This window comes from Phocoena sinus, chromosome 1, assembly GCF_008692025.1.
Source record: "Phocoena sinus isolate mPhoSin1 chromosome 1, mPhoSin1.pri, whole genome shotgun sequence".
Lineage (NCBI taxonomy): Eukaryota > Metazoa > Chordata > Mammalia > Artiodactyla > Phocoenidae > Phocoena > Phocoena sinus.
In genome coordinates, this window is record NC_045763.1 from 119,747,995 (window position 1) to 119,767,655 (window position 19,661).

General features: G+C 37.7%; 1 protein-coding gene across 1 annotated transcript in view; it reads left to right on the plus strand.

Moving 5' to 3' along the window:
- The first annotated feature begins 1,792 nt into the window (after positions 1 to 1,792).
- UHMK1 (U2AF homology motif kinase 1) overlaps positions 1,793 to 19,661 on the plus strand; it is a 26,203-nt gene continuing 8,334 nt past the window's right edge. Inside the window, exons 1-7 of the mRNA XM_032621208.1 lie at positions 1,793 to 2,227; positions 3,558 to 3,850; positions 4,485 to 4,676; positions 6,578 to 6,672; positions 13,309 to 13,385; positions 13,537 to 13,635; positions 17,366 to 17,454. Coding sequence (XP_032477099.1) covers positions 1,960 to 2,227; positions 3,558 to 3,850; positions 4,485 to 4,676; positions 6,578 to 6,672; positions 13,309 to 13,385; positions 13,537 to 13,635; positions 17,366 to 17,454 — 1,113 coding nt within the window. The 5' untranslated portion in view covers positions 1,793 to 1,959. The remainder of the gene's footprint in view (positions 2,228 to 3,557; positions 3,851 to 4,484; positions 4,677 to 6,577; positions 6,673 to 13,308; positions 13,386 to 13,536; positions 13,636 to 17,365; positions 17,455 to 19,661) is intronic.

A 19,661-nucleotide genomic window follows, 5' to 3' on the forward strand; every position in this document is an offset into this window, starting at 1 on the left:
ATGGGTTCTATTATAGGAATCCTCAAGTGGCCAAAGTTTATGATAATCATTTTGCCTTAGTCAGTTCAAGCTGCTATAACAAATAACCACAGACTGGGTGGCTTAAACAACAATTTATTTCTTATGATTCTGGGGGCTGGAAGTCTGAGATCAGGGTGCCAGCATAGTCAGGTTCTTAGTGAAGGCCCTCTTCTTGGTTTATAAACTGCCAAATTCTTGTTGTACCCTCACACAATGGAGAGCAGAAAGAGAAAGCAAGCTCTCTTGTATCTCTTCTTATGAGGGTGCTAATCCTATCATGAGGGTTCCACCCTCATGACCTAATTACCTCTCAAAGTCCTTATCTCCAAATACTATCACACTGATGACTGGGGTTTCAACATATGAATTTGGGGGCACACAGACATTCAATCCATAGCACACTGCAAAGAGATATTGTTCAGGAGAGAAGAAAGAACAGGTTAGAGAGGGACAGTAGATCCCTTACAGTTAGAGCCTGCAATTCCAAGTGAGCCTCTGGTATTTCCTGGCGTTTACCAGCCACGTGGAAAGGAAAGGATCTAATCAGAAAGACAATAGGAGCAAGGAAAGTAAAGGGAAAAAGGAAATCTACAAGGTGATCTTGCAAGAAAATTTACAGAAGAGAAAATTAAAATATCTAATAAAAGTATGAAAAAGGTGTACACTACTAACAACAACAAAAAATAAAAACTAGGGCTTCCCTGGTGGCGCACTGGTTGAGAGTCTGCCTGCCGATGCAGGGGACGCGGGTTCGTGCCCCGGTCCAGGAGGATCCCACGTGCCGCTGGGCCCGTGAGCTGTGGCCGCTGAGCCGCTGAGCCTGTGAGTCCGGAGCCTGTGCTCCGCAGGGGGAGAGGCCACAACAGTGAGAGGCCCGCGTACTGCAAAAGAATAAATAAATAAAAGAAATAAATAAAAACTATATCGAAATATCATTTATTACTTATAAAAATAAAAAGAAAAAATTTTAATCATAATACTTTATAATGATATGGGTATGGTAAGTTACACACTCTGACTGCTAATTAGAGCATAAATGTATACAACTAGTCTACAAAGCAATTTTTCAACAATGTTAAATTTTGCAGACATTAATTAATTCCTTTCTAGTTTAGTTTTTTCACTGCTACATTATAAATTACTCCACAACTTAGCAACTTAAAACAACAATAAACATTTGTTGTCATAATTTCTGCAGGATTGAATTCAGAAGTGGCTTAGATAGGTAGTTCTAGCTTAGGGGTCTCTCAAGAGTTTGCAGTCAGGATTTCAGCCAGAGCTACAGTCATTTGAAGACTTGCCTGGGACTGGATGCTTTTTGTTGAGGCAGCCACAGGCAAAGTAGACTAAGAGGAGCACGGAGGCCTGAGCGTCCAGAATTATAGCCACTCGTGCCCATAGGTGTGGAAGTGGTGTTAAACCCTTTCCTTTAGTAACTGGGATATTTCCTCTGGGATCCCGGCTATGAGAAACGTAGGCGGGGTTTTATTTTCCTAGGTTCCCAGTGCTGAGGTGAGGTGCCTCAACAAGAAAAAGGATCAGTTTTAATTCAGGTGACGTGTGTGAAAGCGGTTTACATTGGGCCTGGAACAGTGAGAACTCAAGAAAGTTTCACAACTCTGAACCTCAGTCCCTTCCTCCAAACCTTAATTCCTCTAATCAACTCTAGACCCCGCCCCTTCTGGGCCCGTCTCCTTCAGCCTGCAGGATTGGCTCTTCCTCCATTTCCGGCTTCTGGGACCACCCCCCCCACCCCACCCCCCACAGCGCCTACGGTTTCCGGTGTCATGGCGGCCCGAGGTCTCGGCAGTCGGTGAGGCGGCTGCAGGACCCTCCCTGCGGAGCCGCTGGTCCGGCAGGCGGGGATGTGACCGCGGGCCCTGCCGGCCTGCCCTGGGCGTCGCGTCAGCTCCGTGTCAGCGCCCTCAGTCCGCACCGATGGCGGGATCCGGCTGCGCGTGGAGCGCGGAGCCGCCGCGGTTTCTGGAAGCCTTCGGGCGGCTGTGGCAGGTACAGAGCCGCCTGGGTAGCGGCTCCTCGGCCTCGGTGTATCGTGTGCGCTGCTGCGGCACACCCGGCTCGCCCCCCGGCGCTCTGAAGCAGTTCTTACCGCCGGGCACCACCGGGGCTGCGGCCTCGGCCGCCGAGTACGGTTTCCGCAAAGAGAGGGCGGCGCTGGAGCAGTTGCAGGGTCACAGGAACATCGGTAATAGCCGCTGTCTCCCTTCTCGTCTTGCTCAGGTCCCAGTCCAGGCATGCACCCCCTCTTGCAGCCTGGCGTTCCGTCTTCCGTCTTTTAGGCTGGACAAGTGGGTCTGGCCCTGTCCTTATCACCCGGTCCAGGGCCCTTTCCCGTCCCCCTTTCACTCTGCAATACGGTGGAGTTGGTGGTCTGCTTTGGCCGTAGTAGATGCTCAATAAATTCTGTTTTGATTCAGTTCTCGTTGGAGAATGCCGCACCTATTAGCACAGAGAATTATCTTCTCTAGTGAAAAGAGGCATATCTTTACTAGATTGTCATGTCTTATACGGAAATGTTTTAATCTTTGCACACCAGTGAAAAATGGGAAATATTTCTAGTACTTGTGACGTCAATGCTAATAACCCGTATAGGTGTTACTTGATACATACTTAGTATGGATTTGGGAGAAATGACTCCCAAATTTTACATAGTAGTCCTTATGGAAGTGTGAAAATTATACATAAGCACTTTAAACTTTTACCCAGGTAAGACCATGTTTCATGATTCAGATATTCGGAATGTAAAATATGTGATGGTTACTGATGATTGATGTATGAAAACAGTTTTCATTGTTACTATACCAACAGAGAGCTTATAATTAGTAACGGCTTTGGTTAATAAAGAAATGTCTTATTTCTTGGCAAGCATGATCCATATTTAATTTGAAGGTGACCTTTTAAATATTACCATTTGGAGAAGAATTTCTTAACACTAGTGTTGCTTTTTTAGTTTTTATTTTTTTTAATTTTTTAAGCGTTGCTAAATGGTGTATATAACCCGGGTATTTAAGATGGAAATTTTTTGCAGACCTAAGGAGTTGCTGAATCTTTACAAGATTAGGTTAAAATGTCATCTTGAAAGTCTCAATCTCTCCTTTTAATATTTAGATTATAGAGTGCTATTTTGGATCAAGAAACAGTCTTCAATTTTGATTTTGCATGTTGTGACATTTGCCGTAAGAGTACTTAGTATTTGGATTTTTCTTTTGATCATTTTTTGCTTGGCACCCTAAGTGCCTATTCACCCATCCCTGAGTGCTTGGGAAACACAATTTGAATTATTGTGCCATGTTTAATATCTTTGAATAGTAATTCGCTGTTGAAGGTCGTCTCATTTTATTAAAATAAAGTAACCCAGTTGCCCAAAAATCTTACTCTTGGGAAAAGTAAATTACAGTGGCTTGCTTGCTCATCAAAGTTATCCTTATCTAGACTACCGCAAATTTGTATCTACTTTAATGGTCACTTACTCGGAGTCTGGTTTTTAAAGTATTATAATTCTTTTCTTTTTCTAGTGACTTTATATGGAGTCTTTACAATCCACTTCTCTCCAAATGTGCCATCACGCTGTCTGTTGCTTGAACTCCTGGATGTCAGTGTTTCGGAATTGCTTTTATATTCCAGTCACCAGGGTTGTTCCATGTGGATGATACAGCATTGTGCCAGAGATGTTCTAGAGGCCCTTGCTTTTCTTCATCATGAGGGTTATGTCCATGCAGACCTCAAACCACGTAATATATTGTGGAGTGCCGAGAATGAATGTTTTAAACTCATTGACTTTGGACTTAGCTTCAAAGAAGGCAATCAGGTAAGACATACTTTCTCTCCCCACCCCCTCAATGGTCTAAACAAAATATTTTTAAATAACAGAGGTGATTTAGTAGAGACTTAAGAGATATTTCTATGTAAAATACTGAAGTGCCTGGGGATGAAGCAAATAAGAATTTCATTGCCATAATCATTAAAAAGGGATATATGTTTGGGTCAGGTAGGGGGAGCTAGTACAAGAGGGCTGTGGAATTATTAAAAGTACTTTACCTACATAGAAGGCTTTTTTTTCTTTGAGCATTTGGTTAATTGCTGAATTACTGTTACTAGTGTCTTCAATGTTGGGACTCTGTCTAATGGCAGAACTCATGTGACAGTTCTGGCAAATGCTCCATTCTCCATGGTTTATCAGCTCTTTGCAGAGTGTCCTTATATATCAGCAGTGTCTGACAGGCAAGAGAATATCTAAAGAAATGAGCAGTTGTATGGAAAGTGTACAGCTTGCCTTTGAGAAGTACCCAGTTAATGAACCAAAGCATTGTGGTAGCCAAGGACTCAAAATTTTGACATTCGGTTTGGCAGTGGCTCATTGCACTTTCAGAGAGGTAAATACACTGGTTGGATGGAAAGTGGGCAGTTTTTGATTGGTTACAGTATTTACTCATCTTCTTTAGGATGTAAAGTACATTCAGACAGACGGGTATCGGGCTCCGGAAGCAGAACTGCAGAATTGCTTGGCCCAGGCTGGCCTGCAGAGTGATACAGAATGTACCTCAGCTGTTGATCTGTGGAGCCTAGGAATCATTTTACTGGAAATGTTCTCAGGAATGAAACTGAAACATACAGTCAGATCTCAGGAATGGAAGGTAAACTCTACCACTGTTTTGCTTTGGGGCCCTTAATCCCAATGTAAGTGTACTCAGTTTATAGTGATTCTCTTTGAAGACACTGATTGCTTCATCTCCTCCATATTCCTCTTACTGCATTCATGTTACCTTCAATGCCATTCCTCACTCCCATAGCTACAGATGTGCTAGTGAGCATTGCATGCTCACTGTTTTTAGCTGAGGCCTGGCGTGTCGTAAGTGCTTGAATGAATGCATTTCCCCAAAGAAGCAACAATGAATTGTTTAGTAAGGTAGTATTATATTCTAAAATATTACTAATACAATACTATTCTATGAGGATTGTTAGAATGGATATTGGTTATTCTTTTACAAATGAAAACTTGGAGGCACAGATATGTAAAACCACTAGCTCCAGATAGTACAACTGGATGTTCTAGACCTGGGCCCCCAATTCTGTCCCTCCTACTCAGAAGTTCAGTGTTCTGTCCACAGTTCCACTCTGCTTCGTGTTTATTTGTATTCTATATGTGAACTATCCTGAGAAAGTGCTGCTAATAACATTGTTTCTTTGGGAACATGGGTTCTAAGTTCCAAACCTCTGACATAGGAATTAACCTTTCACATATTCATGAGTTAGGAATTAACTACATTATGTTTTCCAACATATTGGGGCTTTAATGTTGTGATGATATCAGTATCCTTTAGGTTAGAGGTTTGATAAACAGTACAATGTTTAGGAATTATTATTGCTTTTGATATTAAACAAGTATTTTTTTGAGCATCTAATGCATAGTGTGTGGCCATTATACCATACAGAGTTTTCTTTCTTTTAAACTCCTAGTCATCTATACCTGGTGAAGCAGTTCTTGGAGTAAATACTTTAATAGCCTAGTGGGTGTACCTAATGCTTACTTTTGGCAAAAAAAAGTACTGCCATGTTAGTAAAACCAGTATCATTCTTTATCATTAGTACCCCAAACAGTCCGTTGTTCTTTCTCTAGTGCTAATATAGATAAACGGATCAATTTTCTACATTTAGCTTTGACTAACTTTGAGCTCTTTGGACTATTTCTTCTTGAGCCAGAGCCAACCAGAACTAGATCACATTTGGGCATTGTTTTGGTGAAATTTAGAGGCATGATGTGTACTAAAGCATTCCCCATTATTTGTATAGGTATAAGCATCATTATTCTGTATTTTATCACTTTCTATAGAGGCAAAATTGCCAAGTATGAACATAGGCTCTGACGTTAAACCTCTAGGGTTTATATCTTCCCCCACCTCTAAGTTATTTATTTAGGTTTACTAAGCTATGGTTTACTTTGTGTAAAATGAGGATAACAGTGTTGAGGTTAAAAAAGAGATGATACCTAGTTCCTAGCATAGAGTGTGGCCTGTGGTATTGGTGATGGTGATGACATCGGGTCTTTTTACTCATGTACTCACTTCCACAGTACTCAGGGAGAAAATGTTATGTTCCACAAGGATTTAAGGTATGAATAATGTGACAGATGAAATTTTTAAATACTGTCTTGTTTCTCTTTGATAGTTTATTTTATTTCTGTCTGAAAACCAATTGAAGACTCATCATGAAGACACTGACTCACCTAGCACACATTTACTTTCTCATTTTGCATTAAACTACATTTCTGTGTGGTTGCTTTGGTATTTGTTTCTTTATTCATTCATCTGGTAAGTCTTCATAGAGTGTCAGGTACTGAGAATGGAGACAAAATGTTCCTCTTCTCGAGAAGTTTTAGAATAATGTACCAATCTCCTTCATTAAGATTGTAAGCTCTCAGAAGAGAGTGTTTTCTGTTGCATTTAATTTACCAAACCGTTCAGTGCTATGTGTCCAGTACTTAGTAAATACAGACTGAATTGAATAACCAAAGGAAGATTTTTCTCCGTCTTTTTAGGCAAACAGTTCTGCTATTATTGATCACATATTTGCCAGTAAAGCAGTGGTGAATGCCGCAATTCCAGCCTATCACCTAAGAGACCTTATCAAAAGGTATGTTACATGTACTTTAAACTGGCTTTTTTTTCTGAATGGATTTATATTATTATTTCTGGTTTGCTTAATCATGTAGAACTTTTCCTTCCTTAGAATCAAAAATCTTTAGATATTCTATACAGTCTAGCTTCTAATAAGAAAGCAATCAAGTTGTTTTACTAAATTTATTTTCAAAGGAGTGTTCTTTTTTCCTGGTGAGTACCAGGTATTAGGCTCTTCCTAGCAGTTATTCAGTGGAAGATAGATGATGGATCACTGTACCTTGGGCCTTTCGTAGCTCTGGCAGTTCTATATATGATAGAGAATAGGTGTTTATTAACTAAAGACTAAGTTTACTTTGGACTACCAAATAAAAATTTCAAGTAAAGTAATTATATATTATACTTTAAATAATTACCATTGAAAACTCTGGGGACAGATACAGTGTTTTTTATTTAATTTTTAAATTGTTTTTTAATATAAAAATAATTCCTGTCTTTTAAAAATGTAGTGACATAAAATAGACTTTCTTTGAATTGACAAAACATGATTTCTGACAAATGGTTTAGTTAAAAGGATGTGTAACCCTATTCTTGAATTTTCTCCAAACTGGCTTTTAAAGCTTCACTAAAACTGCTCATTAGTCCACTCCTTCTACCCAGGAATGTTTGTTTCTCAGAGTAAACCTACGGCCATTCAGATTCGGTGGCAAGTTAGTCATGCCCTTATGATAGTCGTTGTCAAACGTATTTGAGAAAGCTGGTCCACGTGACTCCTGGGCCAGGTGTTGCTCTGCAGGGTGTTCTGATTAGCGTCGGTTATTGTAAGTGAAGGTGTCTGTTTTTATCTGGCATGATTGATTGTTTTATAAATCTTGGTGTCTAAGGAAATGACACTGTGGTTTTTGATGAGAGATAATTAATATTACACATGTGTATATAATGAAATGAGTCAGGCGGTTATGGAGCTTTTTGCTTAAAGTATACAGATGTAGTGTTTTGATTTCACCCAGTTTCCCCTAGTGGTAACATCTTATGAAACTAGTACAATATTGAAATCAGGAAATTGACATTACAGTCCATGGAACTCAGAACTCACCAGTTTTTTGTTTTGTTTTTTAACACTTCAAATCATTTAATCCCAAATTATCAGTCACAGATACCAGTTTTTAAAGGATTAAAAAAAAAGACTGCTCCCCTCAAAACATGTCCTACTACAGTAAGCAGTTCTGTAAGTTAAAAAAAAAAAGTGTTTTAATAAAAGTGATAAATCATTCTATCTTTAGGATAGTTATGTTCAACAAAACCACATACGCTTGATATCTGCATCTTACCTCCTAGGATCTCAAACTGTTTATTTTAGAAATAAAAACATGGGGAGAGGACAGTTCATTGTAAAATATGAAAAAGCAATGATTCAAGCATGTGAGTTTTTGCTTTATATTCCTAGCCAGAGCACAAATGACTGGATATTCTCATCAACACCAAGCTAAAAAAGAAACAAAAAACAAAACTGGAACCACCATGAAGACAACGCCACATTAAAATCTCTTTCTCTTGATACTTTCTGGCTTCCAGCTGACTGGATGAGTTTCTTCTGTCGCTGTATCATCCTCTCTGTACACTTTAATGGTTTTATCAGCTTCAGCTGTTAATAACCGACTTTCAGACTGATCAAAAGCACAAGCAAATATTCCTGACTCACTGTCCAAAGACCCAGGCTGCACTGCTGCATGAACTCTCTGGAAATTGTAGCCAGTTCTCCAGTCCCAAAGATGCATAGTGCCATTGTCAGCTTCACCAGTTTTACTTGCACTTGTGTGTGTGTGTGTGTGTGTGTGTGTGTCTTACAAATTACAGTAGTTTTAAATAGCTGTCAGTGTCTGATTGATACTAGATATTAAATGTTGCATTTTATATTGAAAAGAGGCAGTGTAAAATTATATAACGGATTTTAGGATAGAAGTCAAATTATGTAATGGATTCTGGGATAGACTTAAAAGTCTAATTGACCTTGTTATTTAAGCTTGAGGGGTTTGGTTTTATTTTGTTTTTAATAATACTTTTTTTTTCCTTTCTTCTACAAGTAATACTAGATTTGGAAGCTATAGAAAATTGTGACAAGAAAAATAAAAATTATAAGCTTATTTTCTACTGTTAACACTTTGGTGTATTTCTTTTCAGTGTTTTTCTTCATATTTTGTTGTGTATGCATGCAAATTATTCGAACCTTTTTTTTTTTTTTTGTAGACTAAAGTATAGAAACTGAAAACAAATGTGTAGCTTAGTGAATGCTTAGGAATACTCTTGTATCCACTATATTCAGGTTGAGAATTAGAACTTTACCAGCTACTCCTGAAGTCCTCTATGTACCCTATCCCAATCTCAAGCCCCTTCTTCCTCCCTAAAAGTAACCGCTACCCTGACTTACATGGTTATTACTTCCTTGTTTTCGTTATAGTTTTATTACCTAAGTGTGCATTCCTAAACACTATGGTTTAGTGTTGCCCTTCTATTAAAAAAAAAACAAATCCCTTTTAAGTTTCATTTACTCTAAAAGGTCCCTTTCCATCTCCTACTCTCCCTGTTCCTTTGTTTATTTGTAGAACAGCCTGGGTTGTTGACTCAGTATAGTTGTCCACAGTCTGAATTTTACAGATTGTGTTATTGTAGTATAGTCTAGCATATTTCCCTATTTTCTGTAAATTGGTAGTTGTATATTTGTATCTAGAGGGTTTTTTTTTTTCCAGACTGTAGATGGTATTCTGTTTTTTTTATGTCAGCACATAATGTGGCCATCTCCATTTTATGTGTTAAGAACTGTTAATACTTAGTGCCTAGATCCATGACTTTGTTAGGGGTTGTAGAATGGTGATGTTCTTATTATGTCATTTTCTCTTCATTTAGTTAAGACGAAATAAATGCTTGATTCTCTTGACTTGTTTTCATAATGAATTGATTCCCTGTCATCTTCCAAAGCAGACCATCCCCTTTTTGAAAGGTCAAAGTATCATTATTAACTAGTGAATTTAAATATATTTGGTATATTTCAATCCATTGCAGTTCTTATCCTAATTGAAGCTGAAATTATCCCATCTTTGAGGAATGTGAGCCTCTGCAAGTTGGTTTTGGCAGACCTTATTATCTGTAATAGTTTCATTTTTATCTGGTGTGGTAAGATGTTCCTAGTTCAAAGTACACATTTCCTGCCCCAGACCTGGAAGTAGCATTTCTCCAAGAAGCCTGGTTTCTTTTAGTAGGAAATGGTATTTTAAAAACCACAATCTGGGTATTAGGAATACTCACTGCTATTGGAGCGGTCATTGTTTCAAGGCCTATTAAGTGGACAGAGTTCATACTGATGTTTCCAATTTAAATTCAGAACCACAGTGTTTTTACTTCTTCTGTTTTACATCTCTTTCTCTTTTCTTTTATGTCAAGAATTCTGGTTCTTAAGGACAAAGAGAATGCCAGATTAGAATATTTCATAATTACTCATTTGCTTCATTCCACATTACACTAAAACAGTCTCAATAAGATTATTGAAAACAGTTGTTTTTGCATATGCTTTTCCCATTCTTCCCTCATTTGAAAAAGTTATATCTGCATTGGCAAATTATATAGCTATTACATGCTATGCACTCTGTTTTCAAGCACTCTCATTTAATCTCAGTTCTATGTGTAACTAGATATTTAATGTTCATCACTGATCCTTGTGTTGATGTCTCTCTAGTCATTTTAGTTTACTGAAGCTTGTTCTCTTGATCATAGGATTAATATTCTCTGAGTTCTTACATGTTTTTTTTCTTTTAATTTTTTTTCTTTTTCTTTTCTTTTTTTTTTTTTTTTTTTTTTTCGGTACACGGGCCTCTCACCGCTGTGGCCTCTCCCATTGCGGAGCACAGGCTCCGGACGTGCAGGCTCAGCGGCCATGGCTCACGGGCCCAGCCACTCCACGGCATGGGGGATTCTTTCGGACTGGGGCGCAAACCCGTGTCCCCTGCATTGGCAGGCGGACCCTCAACCACTGCGCCACCAGGGAAGCCCTAACATTTTTCTTTTAAATACTGTTTTATTTATTATTTAATTTATTTGTTTTATGTATTTATTTTTGGCTACGTTGGGTCTTCGTTGCTGCACGTGGTCTTTCTCTAGTTGTGGAGAGCGGGGACTACTCACTGTGGTGGCTTCAGTTGTTGCGGAGCACAGGCTCTAGGCATGTGGGCTTCAGTAGTTGTGGCGCGTGGGCTTAGTTGCTCTGCAACATGTGGGATCTTCCCGGACCAGGGATTGAACACGTGTCTCCTGCATTGGCAGGCAGATTCTTAACCTCTGTGCCACCAGGGAAGTCCCTTGCATATTAATAATAGTTAAACTGTGCTTATTATACTTGAAAGTCTGTTTACCTGGGTATAAAAATCCTTAGCAGACACTTTTCTTGAGTGTCTTAAATTACAGTTGACCCTTGAACAACATGGGTTTGAACCGCAAGAGTCCATTTATACATGGATGTTTTACAGTAGTAAATAGTATGTTACTACATGATCTGCAGTTGGTTGAATCTGCGGCTGCAGTACCGTGGATACAGAGGAACTGTGAATATGGAGGGCCAGCTCTAAGTTACAAGGCTTTTACACTGTGGGGAGGGGGCATGCCCCTAACCCTGGAGTTGTTCAATGGTAAACTGTACTCTCTTTTCTTCTAGCATATAGTGTTGCTGTTGAAAACAGCATGTTGATGACACTCTGTCTTTGTATTAAAAGTCACTTGGGGCTTCCCTGGTGGCGCAGTGGTTAAGAATCTGCCTGCCGGGCTTCCCTGGTGGCACAGTGGTTGAGAGTCCGCCTGCCGATGCAGGGGACGTGGGTTTGTGCCCTGGTCTGGGAGGATCCCACATGCCGCGGAGCGGCTAGGCCCGTGAGCCATGGCCGCTGAGCCTGCGCGTCCAGAGCCTGTGCTCTGCAACAGGAGAGGCCGCAGCAGTGAGAGGCCTGCGTACCGCAAAAAAAAAACAAAAAAAACAAAGTCACTTGGTCTTTTGGCCTAGATGCCCTGAGGATTTCATCTTTTTCTTAAAAGCCTAGTGATTTTACCAGAATAATAGATTTTGATTTTTCTAGGGTCTGTATTCTCAGGAAATATGTAGTTTCAGATCTTTTTGTTTGTTTTATGAAAGTATTCTTAAGTTAGTTCTTAGTATTTATTCCCTCGCTTTGTTTTTTTCCTTCAGGCACTCCCATTATATATATTAGATTTTCTTTGACTCTATTCAGTATTATCACTTTTTCTTGAATCTTTTTTTATTTAAAAATATTTTCTCCCTTCTGCCTTGTTTGTCTTTAAGACATTATCTCTTGTGTTTATTCATCCTTATGTCTCTTCTAGCTTAAGCTTATTTTATGAAATTATTTTTTCCTTTTGTTTCTCCTGAGTTCTGTTATCTGATGTTTGAAATTTTCTAATTTGATTTATGTTACTCTTTCACATCTTGTATCTTTGTAAAAAATGCCTTTAGCTCATTTGAAATGGTAGGTTATAGTGTTCATCTGTGTTGTGGTCATGTCTTTCTTGCATGCATTCGTTGTCTGAGGGCAGTTATTTTGCAATTCTCTTTTCTTGTGTAGTAACTTTGTTATAATACTTTTTATGTGGTTCATTTTTATATGAAATACATTTTCCTAAACTTACAGAAGAAGGTGTAGCTTTTCTAACTACACAGGGCTCCTTCTTCTGTTGTTTTGTGTAATTTTTTTTGAAAAAGTGTTTTTTTTCTTTTCCTGAGATCTCCTGGCTCTTCCCCTTCCCTGCTTTTTTCCTGGTGTCTTTGTCTCTTTCTCTCTCAATTTATTTACCCCATCAATGTGGATTCTCTTCCCAAGTTTTCTTTTCTTTGCAGGACTCTGCCCTGGAAGGGAGCTTCAGCTGGTTGGTTTTGAGAGGTTCTAGTGTCTAGATTACTTCAGCCCCCTCAGGTCTTACAGAGGACCCCTTGCATTCACTTGGAATTAGAATGTATAACCCCTGGTAGTTTCAGCTGCTTTTCTCAAATTGGCTAACTGTGCTTTCCAGTGAATACCTGTTGGTTCTTTGGGATTATTTTTTTCTCTGGTTCATCAGATTCACTGTTATTTTTGTCTGCTTCCTTCTACATACATGCCAATGTGGTGCAAGTCCTACTGCTATTGATGGTTTCTCCCTAGCCTCTTGTATTTTGGAGTCTAGCGGGGTTACCTACTTTTGTTAGAGATGTTGTCCATAGATTTTTGATTTTGCTATCAAGTTGCTTTATTGTTAGGGGGATTTGACAAGGCTCAGAAGTCATCTCACCTCTTTTTGTTTTTTTTTAATTGGATTACCCTAAATCTATGTCTAGCTGTTTTTCACTTAGTGTTACAGAGTGTGGATCACTTTCCCATGTTGTATTTATTAATCAAAAAGATTTTAAATTAAAATATATTATGTCTTAGGTATATATAATAATTTATTGAACTATTTACTCATAAAGAGCATTTATTTTTTTGTAGGTGAATGATTCAGTAAGTCATGCTAATATGATAATGCTGTGGTGAACATTTAGATGTTTTTATTTTCTTTAACGGTTGCATTTTCAAAAGATTTGACAAAAATTGTAAAGGTACCTATTTTTGTGTTTTAGCATGCTTCATGATGATCCAAGCAGAAGAATTCCTGCTGAAATGGCACTGTGCAGCCCATTCTTTAGCATTCCTTTTGGTAAGTTGTATACGTCTTTATTTTTTTTCTTGGTTATTTTACAATCAAATGAGACATCAGGACTAATTTGTATTCCCAAGCTCCTTTGCCTGGTAGTCATCAATTTATTTGGGAGAGTTTACATTTAACCATGTTATAATGAATTTAACAGCCCCTCATATTGAAGATTTGGTGATGCTTCCTACTCCAGTGCTAAGGCTGCTGAATGTGCTGGATGATGATTATCTTGAGAATGAAGAAGAATATGAAGGTCAGCGTTTCCTAAATTCTATTTTAATGTGTCTTTCCTAACTGTGTGGAATGGTCATACCAATTCATAAGGTTCTCATATTTTACAAATTTATATAGTGAGGGTATTGAACTATATGATCTCTAAAGTACTCTCACTTTTGATTCCTGCTATAGATTGAATGTGTCCCCCATCAAATTCATATGGCAAAGCCCTGATCCGCAATGTGATAGTATTTAGAGTTGGAGACTTTAGGAGGTAATAGGGTTAGATTAGGTCTTAAAGGTGGGGTCCTCATGATGGAATTAATGCCCTTTAAAAAAGAAGAGACAGGAGAGGTGTCTCTCTCCTCCCTCTCTTTTTTTTTTTCTGTCTCTGCCATGTGAGTATACAGCAAGAAGGCAGCTGTCTACACCAGGCAACAAATCTGCCTGTACCTTGATGTTGGAATTCCAGGCTTCAGAACTATGAGAAATAAATGTCTGTTGTTTAAGCCACTCAGTCTGTGGCATTTTGTTATAGCGGTTCGAGTACACTAAAACAGTTCCTAAGGTCCTTTCAACTCTTTTACATCTCGTTGGTCTTTACAAAATTAATAAAGAAGGCTATCTTTCCCAGCAACTTCTTTCTCCCTGTCTATTCTAGTCCTGCCCTAATCTTTCACTTCTCCTTTTAGCTCTCTTGTTTTGCTTTTAATAATTCATTCACTCAAGACATATTTACTGAGTATATACTTGCCACTGTGGAATTATTTCCTGACTTTAGTGTGATAGGGGAGACGGTTATATAAACAATTATAGTTTTGATAAATCTGAAGGTAGGGTAATGTACTGAGGCAGAGAGGAGGGGTATTTAACACAATCTGAGTGATGCATGAATGGGCATCTCTATAGAGGTAATATCTGAGCTCTGTTAGTAATTAGAATTGCTTGACTAAAAGTTGAGGGGTTGAGCTAAAAGTAGCTGAAAGACATAGAGATGAGAGAAAGTGTGGCATGTTCAGAGAACAGCAAATTGTTTGGTATGGCTGTTTCTTAGGATATTTATTGGGGAACAGTCAGTTAAAGCTAAAGAGGTAGCCAAAATACAGATATCTAATAGACTTGTGTGTTTAAGAATTTGGACTTTAATCCCAGAGATAGTAATATTGGAATATAAACTACACAAGAGAACTTTGCATCAGGGGTAGAATAGTCCCTGGCTTCTGATAAGTACTCAATAAATATTTGTTCTTTGTTAAATCTAATAAAGAGCCATTAAAATTTAAACTAGGAGAGTGATATAGTCAAACTTGTGTTAAATAAGAGCATTCTGGAAGCAGAGTGACGAATGGACTAAAAATCAGGACCAGGGGCTTCCCTGGTGGCGCAGTGGCTGAGAGTCCGCCTGCCGATGCAGGGGACATGGGTTCATGCCCCGGTCGGGGAAGATCCCACATGCCGCAGAGCGGCTAGGCCCGTGAGCCACCACTACTGAGCCTCCGCATCCGGAGCCTGTGCTCCGCAATGGGAGAGGCCACAACAGTGAGAGGCCCGCGTACCGCAAAAAAAAAAAAAAAGCAGGACCAAACTTAAAAATATTAATTGCTTAGTATTAAACATTTTCTTTGTGGAAAATTAAACCATTACAGATGAAGCTAATTTTACCATACTGTCTCTTGTAAGGGTAAATCAGCTCTATATAGTTATCTGACAAATGAAACAAACATAATTTCTTTGAATCTGTGACAGTTGTAGGAATCTCCAGTCTCTACTTTTTAGGATGCCTTTTTATCTGAAAGAATAGTCTTGCCCTCGGCATTGTTTTAATCAGGTCCTTATGGTACAGTAGTTCTGAATAATCTCGACATCTAATTCAAATTACTACTTAAGTCCTTTTTTTTTTTGGTATGCGGGCCTCTCACTGTTGTGGCCTCTCCCGTTGCGGAGCACAGGCTCCGGATGCGCAGGCTCAGTGGCCATGGCTCACGGGCCCAGCCGCTCCGCGGCATGTGCGATCCTCCTGGACCGGGGCATGAACCCGTGTCCCCTGAATCGGCAGGCGAACTCTCTACCACTGCGCCACCAGGGAAGCCCCACTACTTAAGTCCTTTAAGTCTGTCTACCTACTGTACTTAATTTTGTCTCCTCCTAATAATTTTTATTGCTGTAAAACTCAAGCTTGGACTTCCTTGAATAAACGTTAGGGTAGACTATACTTACTCTTTTCTGTGTATATTGCTATGCAACACCTTTTTTCTACTTCTAAATACATTGAGCATTGAAATGTTTAAATCTTGCTCTTAAATCTTACTGTTTAAGAGTCTTACGTGAACTAAAGTGCAACAGACTATATAGTACCATTAAATGCCTTGTTAGTTCTAATTAGCAAGGTCATCTTCAAATAACACTAGTTTTAGGTAAGCTTGCCTTGCTAGAAATCATAAGTGTCAGGACAGCTGTCTTGTAATCTTGATGGTGGTGGGGAAGAAGTTAGATTCAAACCTTCCACTTTAGACCAAAATAAATTGCAAATCATGTACAGGTTAGAGTTTAAAGCAAAATAAAGAAGGGAGGGAGTAAAACAGGGAAAAAAGAAAAAGAAAGGAGAAAAGGAAGGAAGGATGGAAGAAAGGCAGGCAGGAAGGAGAGAATAAAGGAAAAAAAGTTGAACTAAAAAATCATGGGAGATTAAAAATATATATATTCTTGGAGTGGGGAAGGCCTTTTACTAGTCTGGCACAAAACTCCGAAGAGGTAAAATTTTAATTCAACAAATTTTACCTTGCATAAACCACCAAAGACAAAATATTTACAGCTCTTATCACAGAAAGAACCCCTATAAATCAAGCCAGTAGATAATGGGTAGAGGATACAAATAGATAATTTATATGAAAGGATGTACAATATATCTCACACACATATTTCATTCTCATTTATTGAAATGTTAATACCATACTATGATATCTTTGTTACCTATTACATTGACAGTGAAGAAAATGTATGAAAACCCTCCTGTGAGTGAGGTACAGGAAAACATATTCTCATACATCACTGGAGAGAGTTTAAGTTGGTGAACCTTTATGAAAGGCAAATTGGTAACTCTAACAATTACAAATTCATATCAATTTTGACCTAGCAATTCCATTTCTAGAAAGTTAATTTAGAAATACACAAGTGAAATGAGATATGTACAAGTTTATCTATTACAGTATTGTTTATAATGGCAAAAAGCTTGGGAATAGTTTAATTATTCAGCAGTAGGACACATTAGATAGTTTATCAACCATGTATAGAGTGAAATACTACACAGCCATAAAAACAAATGAGAAAATTTCATGTAATGCTATTGAAAGATGTAAAAATGTAATGTTAATTTTAAAAAAGCAAGATTGGAACTTTTTACTTAAAGCATATATGATCATGTTTGCTTGTATAAGCTTATAAGATTTATGGAAGGATACAGAAGAAACTGATAATGTTTATTGTCTTCAGGGAGAGGAACAGAGTGACATTTTGGAAAGTGGGAAGGAGACTATTTTTTTGGATTTCGAGTCACTTGAATGTATTAACTATTCAAAAAAAATTAAAATATAAAAAGAATTATTAAATGCATTGAATTTATATTGTTCTTAACTTAAGCTTAATTTTAGAAGTTATATAAAATGACCTCATTACTTAGATATGGATTCCTGAATTCTTTAATTTAAAATATGAAAATAATGAATGCTCATTAATTACATCTGATTACTGTTGTGTTTATTAATAACCAGATGTTGTAGAAGATGTAAAAGAGGAGTGTCAAAAATATGGACCAGTGGTATCTCTGCTTGTTCCAAAAGAAAATCCTGGCAGAGGACAAGTAAGTGAATATTTTCATAATTCCAGAATGATTCAGAGGTTATTAAAATCCTGTACAAAATGTTTTAATTTTGTAGAAAGATGTACACAGAATGTTGCTAGGGATTATGAATTTTGCATTATGGCTGTTTTTATTTTCTTGTACTTTTCACTTTTTCCAAAAGTTCTATAATATGCATGTACTTTTTTATCTGTTAAAATTTGTTTTTTTAAAAATATTAACCTACTTTTAAGCCATTATATACAGGCCAGCTGAATCATATGCTAATTTAGGTCAGGGTCAGCTACAGAAATATTTGGCCCAATTTTGTTCTAATTAAGTATAGTTAGGAAACCATTTAGGTTAGATTCTGATTGTAATAGAATTATCAGTGATAATTTAAACAACGAAAATACACTGGACTGAGAATCCTGAAAGCTGAGTTCCAGTTTCAACTTGACTAGTTTTGTGATGAACCGTAGTTTTTTTCATCTGTAAAATGTATAGGCTAAAACTATGATCACAGTTTCTAAAGAAAACTCTGTATCCTAAATTAAATCTTTCTTTTATCTGTAGGTTTTTTTTGTTTTTCAGAAAACAGAATATTGTTTTACTCTTAAGTGTTTCTCAACCTCAGCACCACTAACATTGAGCTGGATAATTCTTTGTTGGGGGAGCTGTCATGTACATTATAGGATGTTTAGCAGCATTCCTGGCCTCTACTCACTAGACGCCCTCCCTCCACCCTCCTCCTCAGTTGTGACATCAAAAATGTCTCTAGACAGTGCCAAATGTCCCCTGGTGGGTGAAATCACTTCTGGTTGTAGATTTTGTTTTTCATGGTTCAGTATTATGAAAATTCTTGGCAACTGAAAAAAAAAAAACCAAAAGAAATCTCACTCTAGTCTTAGTGAAAAGTTATTATTGCCAGTATAGTATAGTTATATATAACTATACTTAGTGAAAAGTTATTATTGCCAGTATAATAATAGTAATAACAGCACTTACCTCATTCAGTGTCAGGAACATACTGAATACATCATTGCTGCTTATTTAGTCAACCAGTATTTATTGAGCATCTGTTATTTTCTAGGCACTGGGATACAACAGTGATCAAAACATAAAAGAATATATAGTGAAAAGTGCTGTGGGGGAAAAAGAGATTGGAGAAGAGATTTAAAGAGTGCTGTGGAGGGGTGGATTGCAGTTTTAAATAGGCAGGTGAGGAAGCACTAGTGGATTACACTTGAGTCAAAATTTGAAGGAGGTAAGGAAGAGAATTTCAGCAAAGAGAACAGCAAGTTCCAAGGCCCTGAGTATGCCTGGTAGGTTTGAGGAGGTCAGTGTGGCTATGCAGAGTGAGAAAAATGGGGGGTAGTGGGAGATTAGATCAGGGAAGTATGGGAGTGTAAGGGACAAATCAAGTAGAGTGAGCCTTGTAGGCCTTTGAGATAACATTGGCTTTTACTCTGAATGAGAAGGGAAGGTATTGGAAGATTTTGAATTGAGGACTAATGTAATCTGACTCGATATTAATCTGAGTGGTCAAAATAGAATGGGAAACACAGCGTAGAGAAACAGTGGGAGTATTTTCAGGGGGAAGTATCCATCTTTAAGATGATATGAAAAAAATAAGTCTTTATGAGCAAGAAGACATTTGCTTTATCACCAAAAGAAATAAGAAGCTTCTACTGATATTCACTGGAGAGTGAAAGCAACTTTTGATAAACTCTTAGAATCACAGATTTAACTTCTTGGGTTATTGAAAATGTCTGTTGCCTAGTTGGTAAAGCCAGTTTGACTATTTCAGTTCAAATTAACATGTTATTTTTTTTAAGGAATATTAAAAAAATACTGGAAAGTAGACTATGGGATGCACCTTACAATTATAAAAAGTGGTCAAGATTAAAATGATAGAGCTCTAATATAATTATTTAATTACATAGTAAGTTATAAAATATGTTTCCTCTTTATTTAGTTCAGAATTATATAATGTGTAAAATTATAGGTTATCTATGAAGCAAGGAATCTGATAGAAAGCTTGGTATTCCTTCTATAATTGCATGTCTACTCATTTATTGAACTTCGGTGTATGGATTTTGGAGTAATTATGAATCAATTTTAAAAAGTCAGAAAGAGCTTCATTTTTCTCACTGGACATCATGTAATCTTCCTTTTGTATTTAGTGAAAAAGTATATATTGCTAGAAACTACAGCTAAGCACGTTT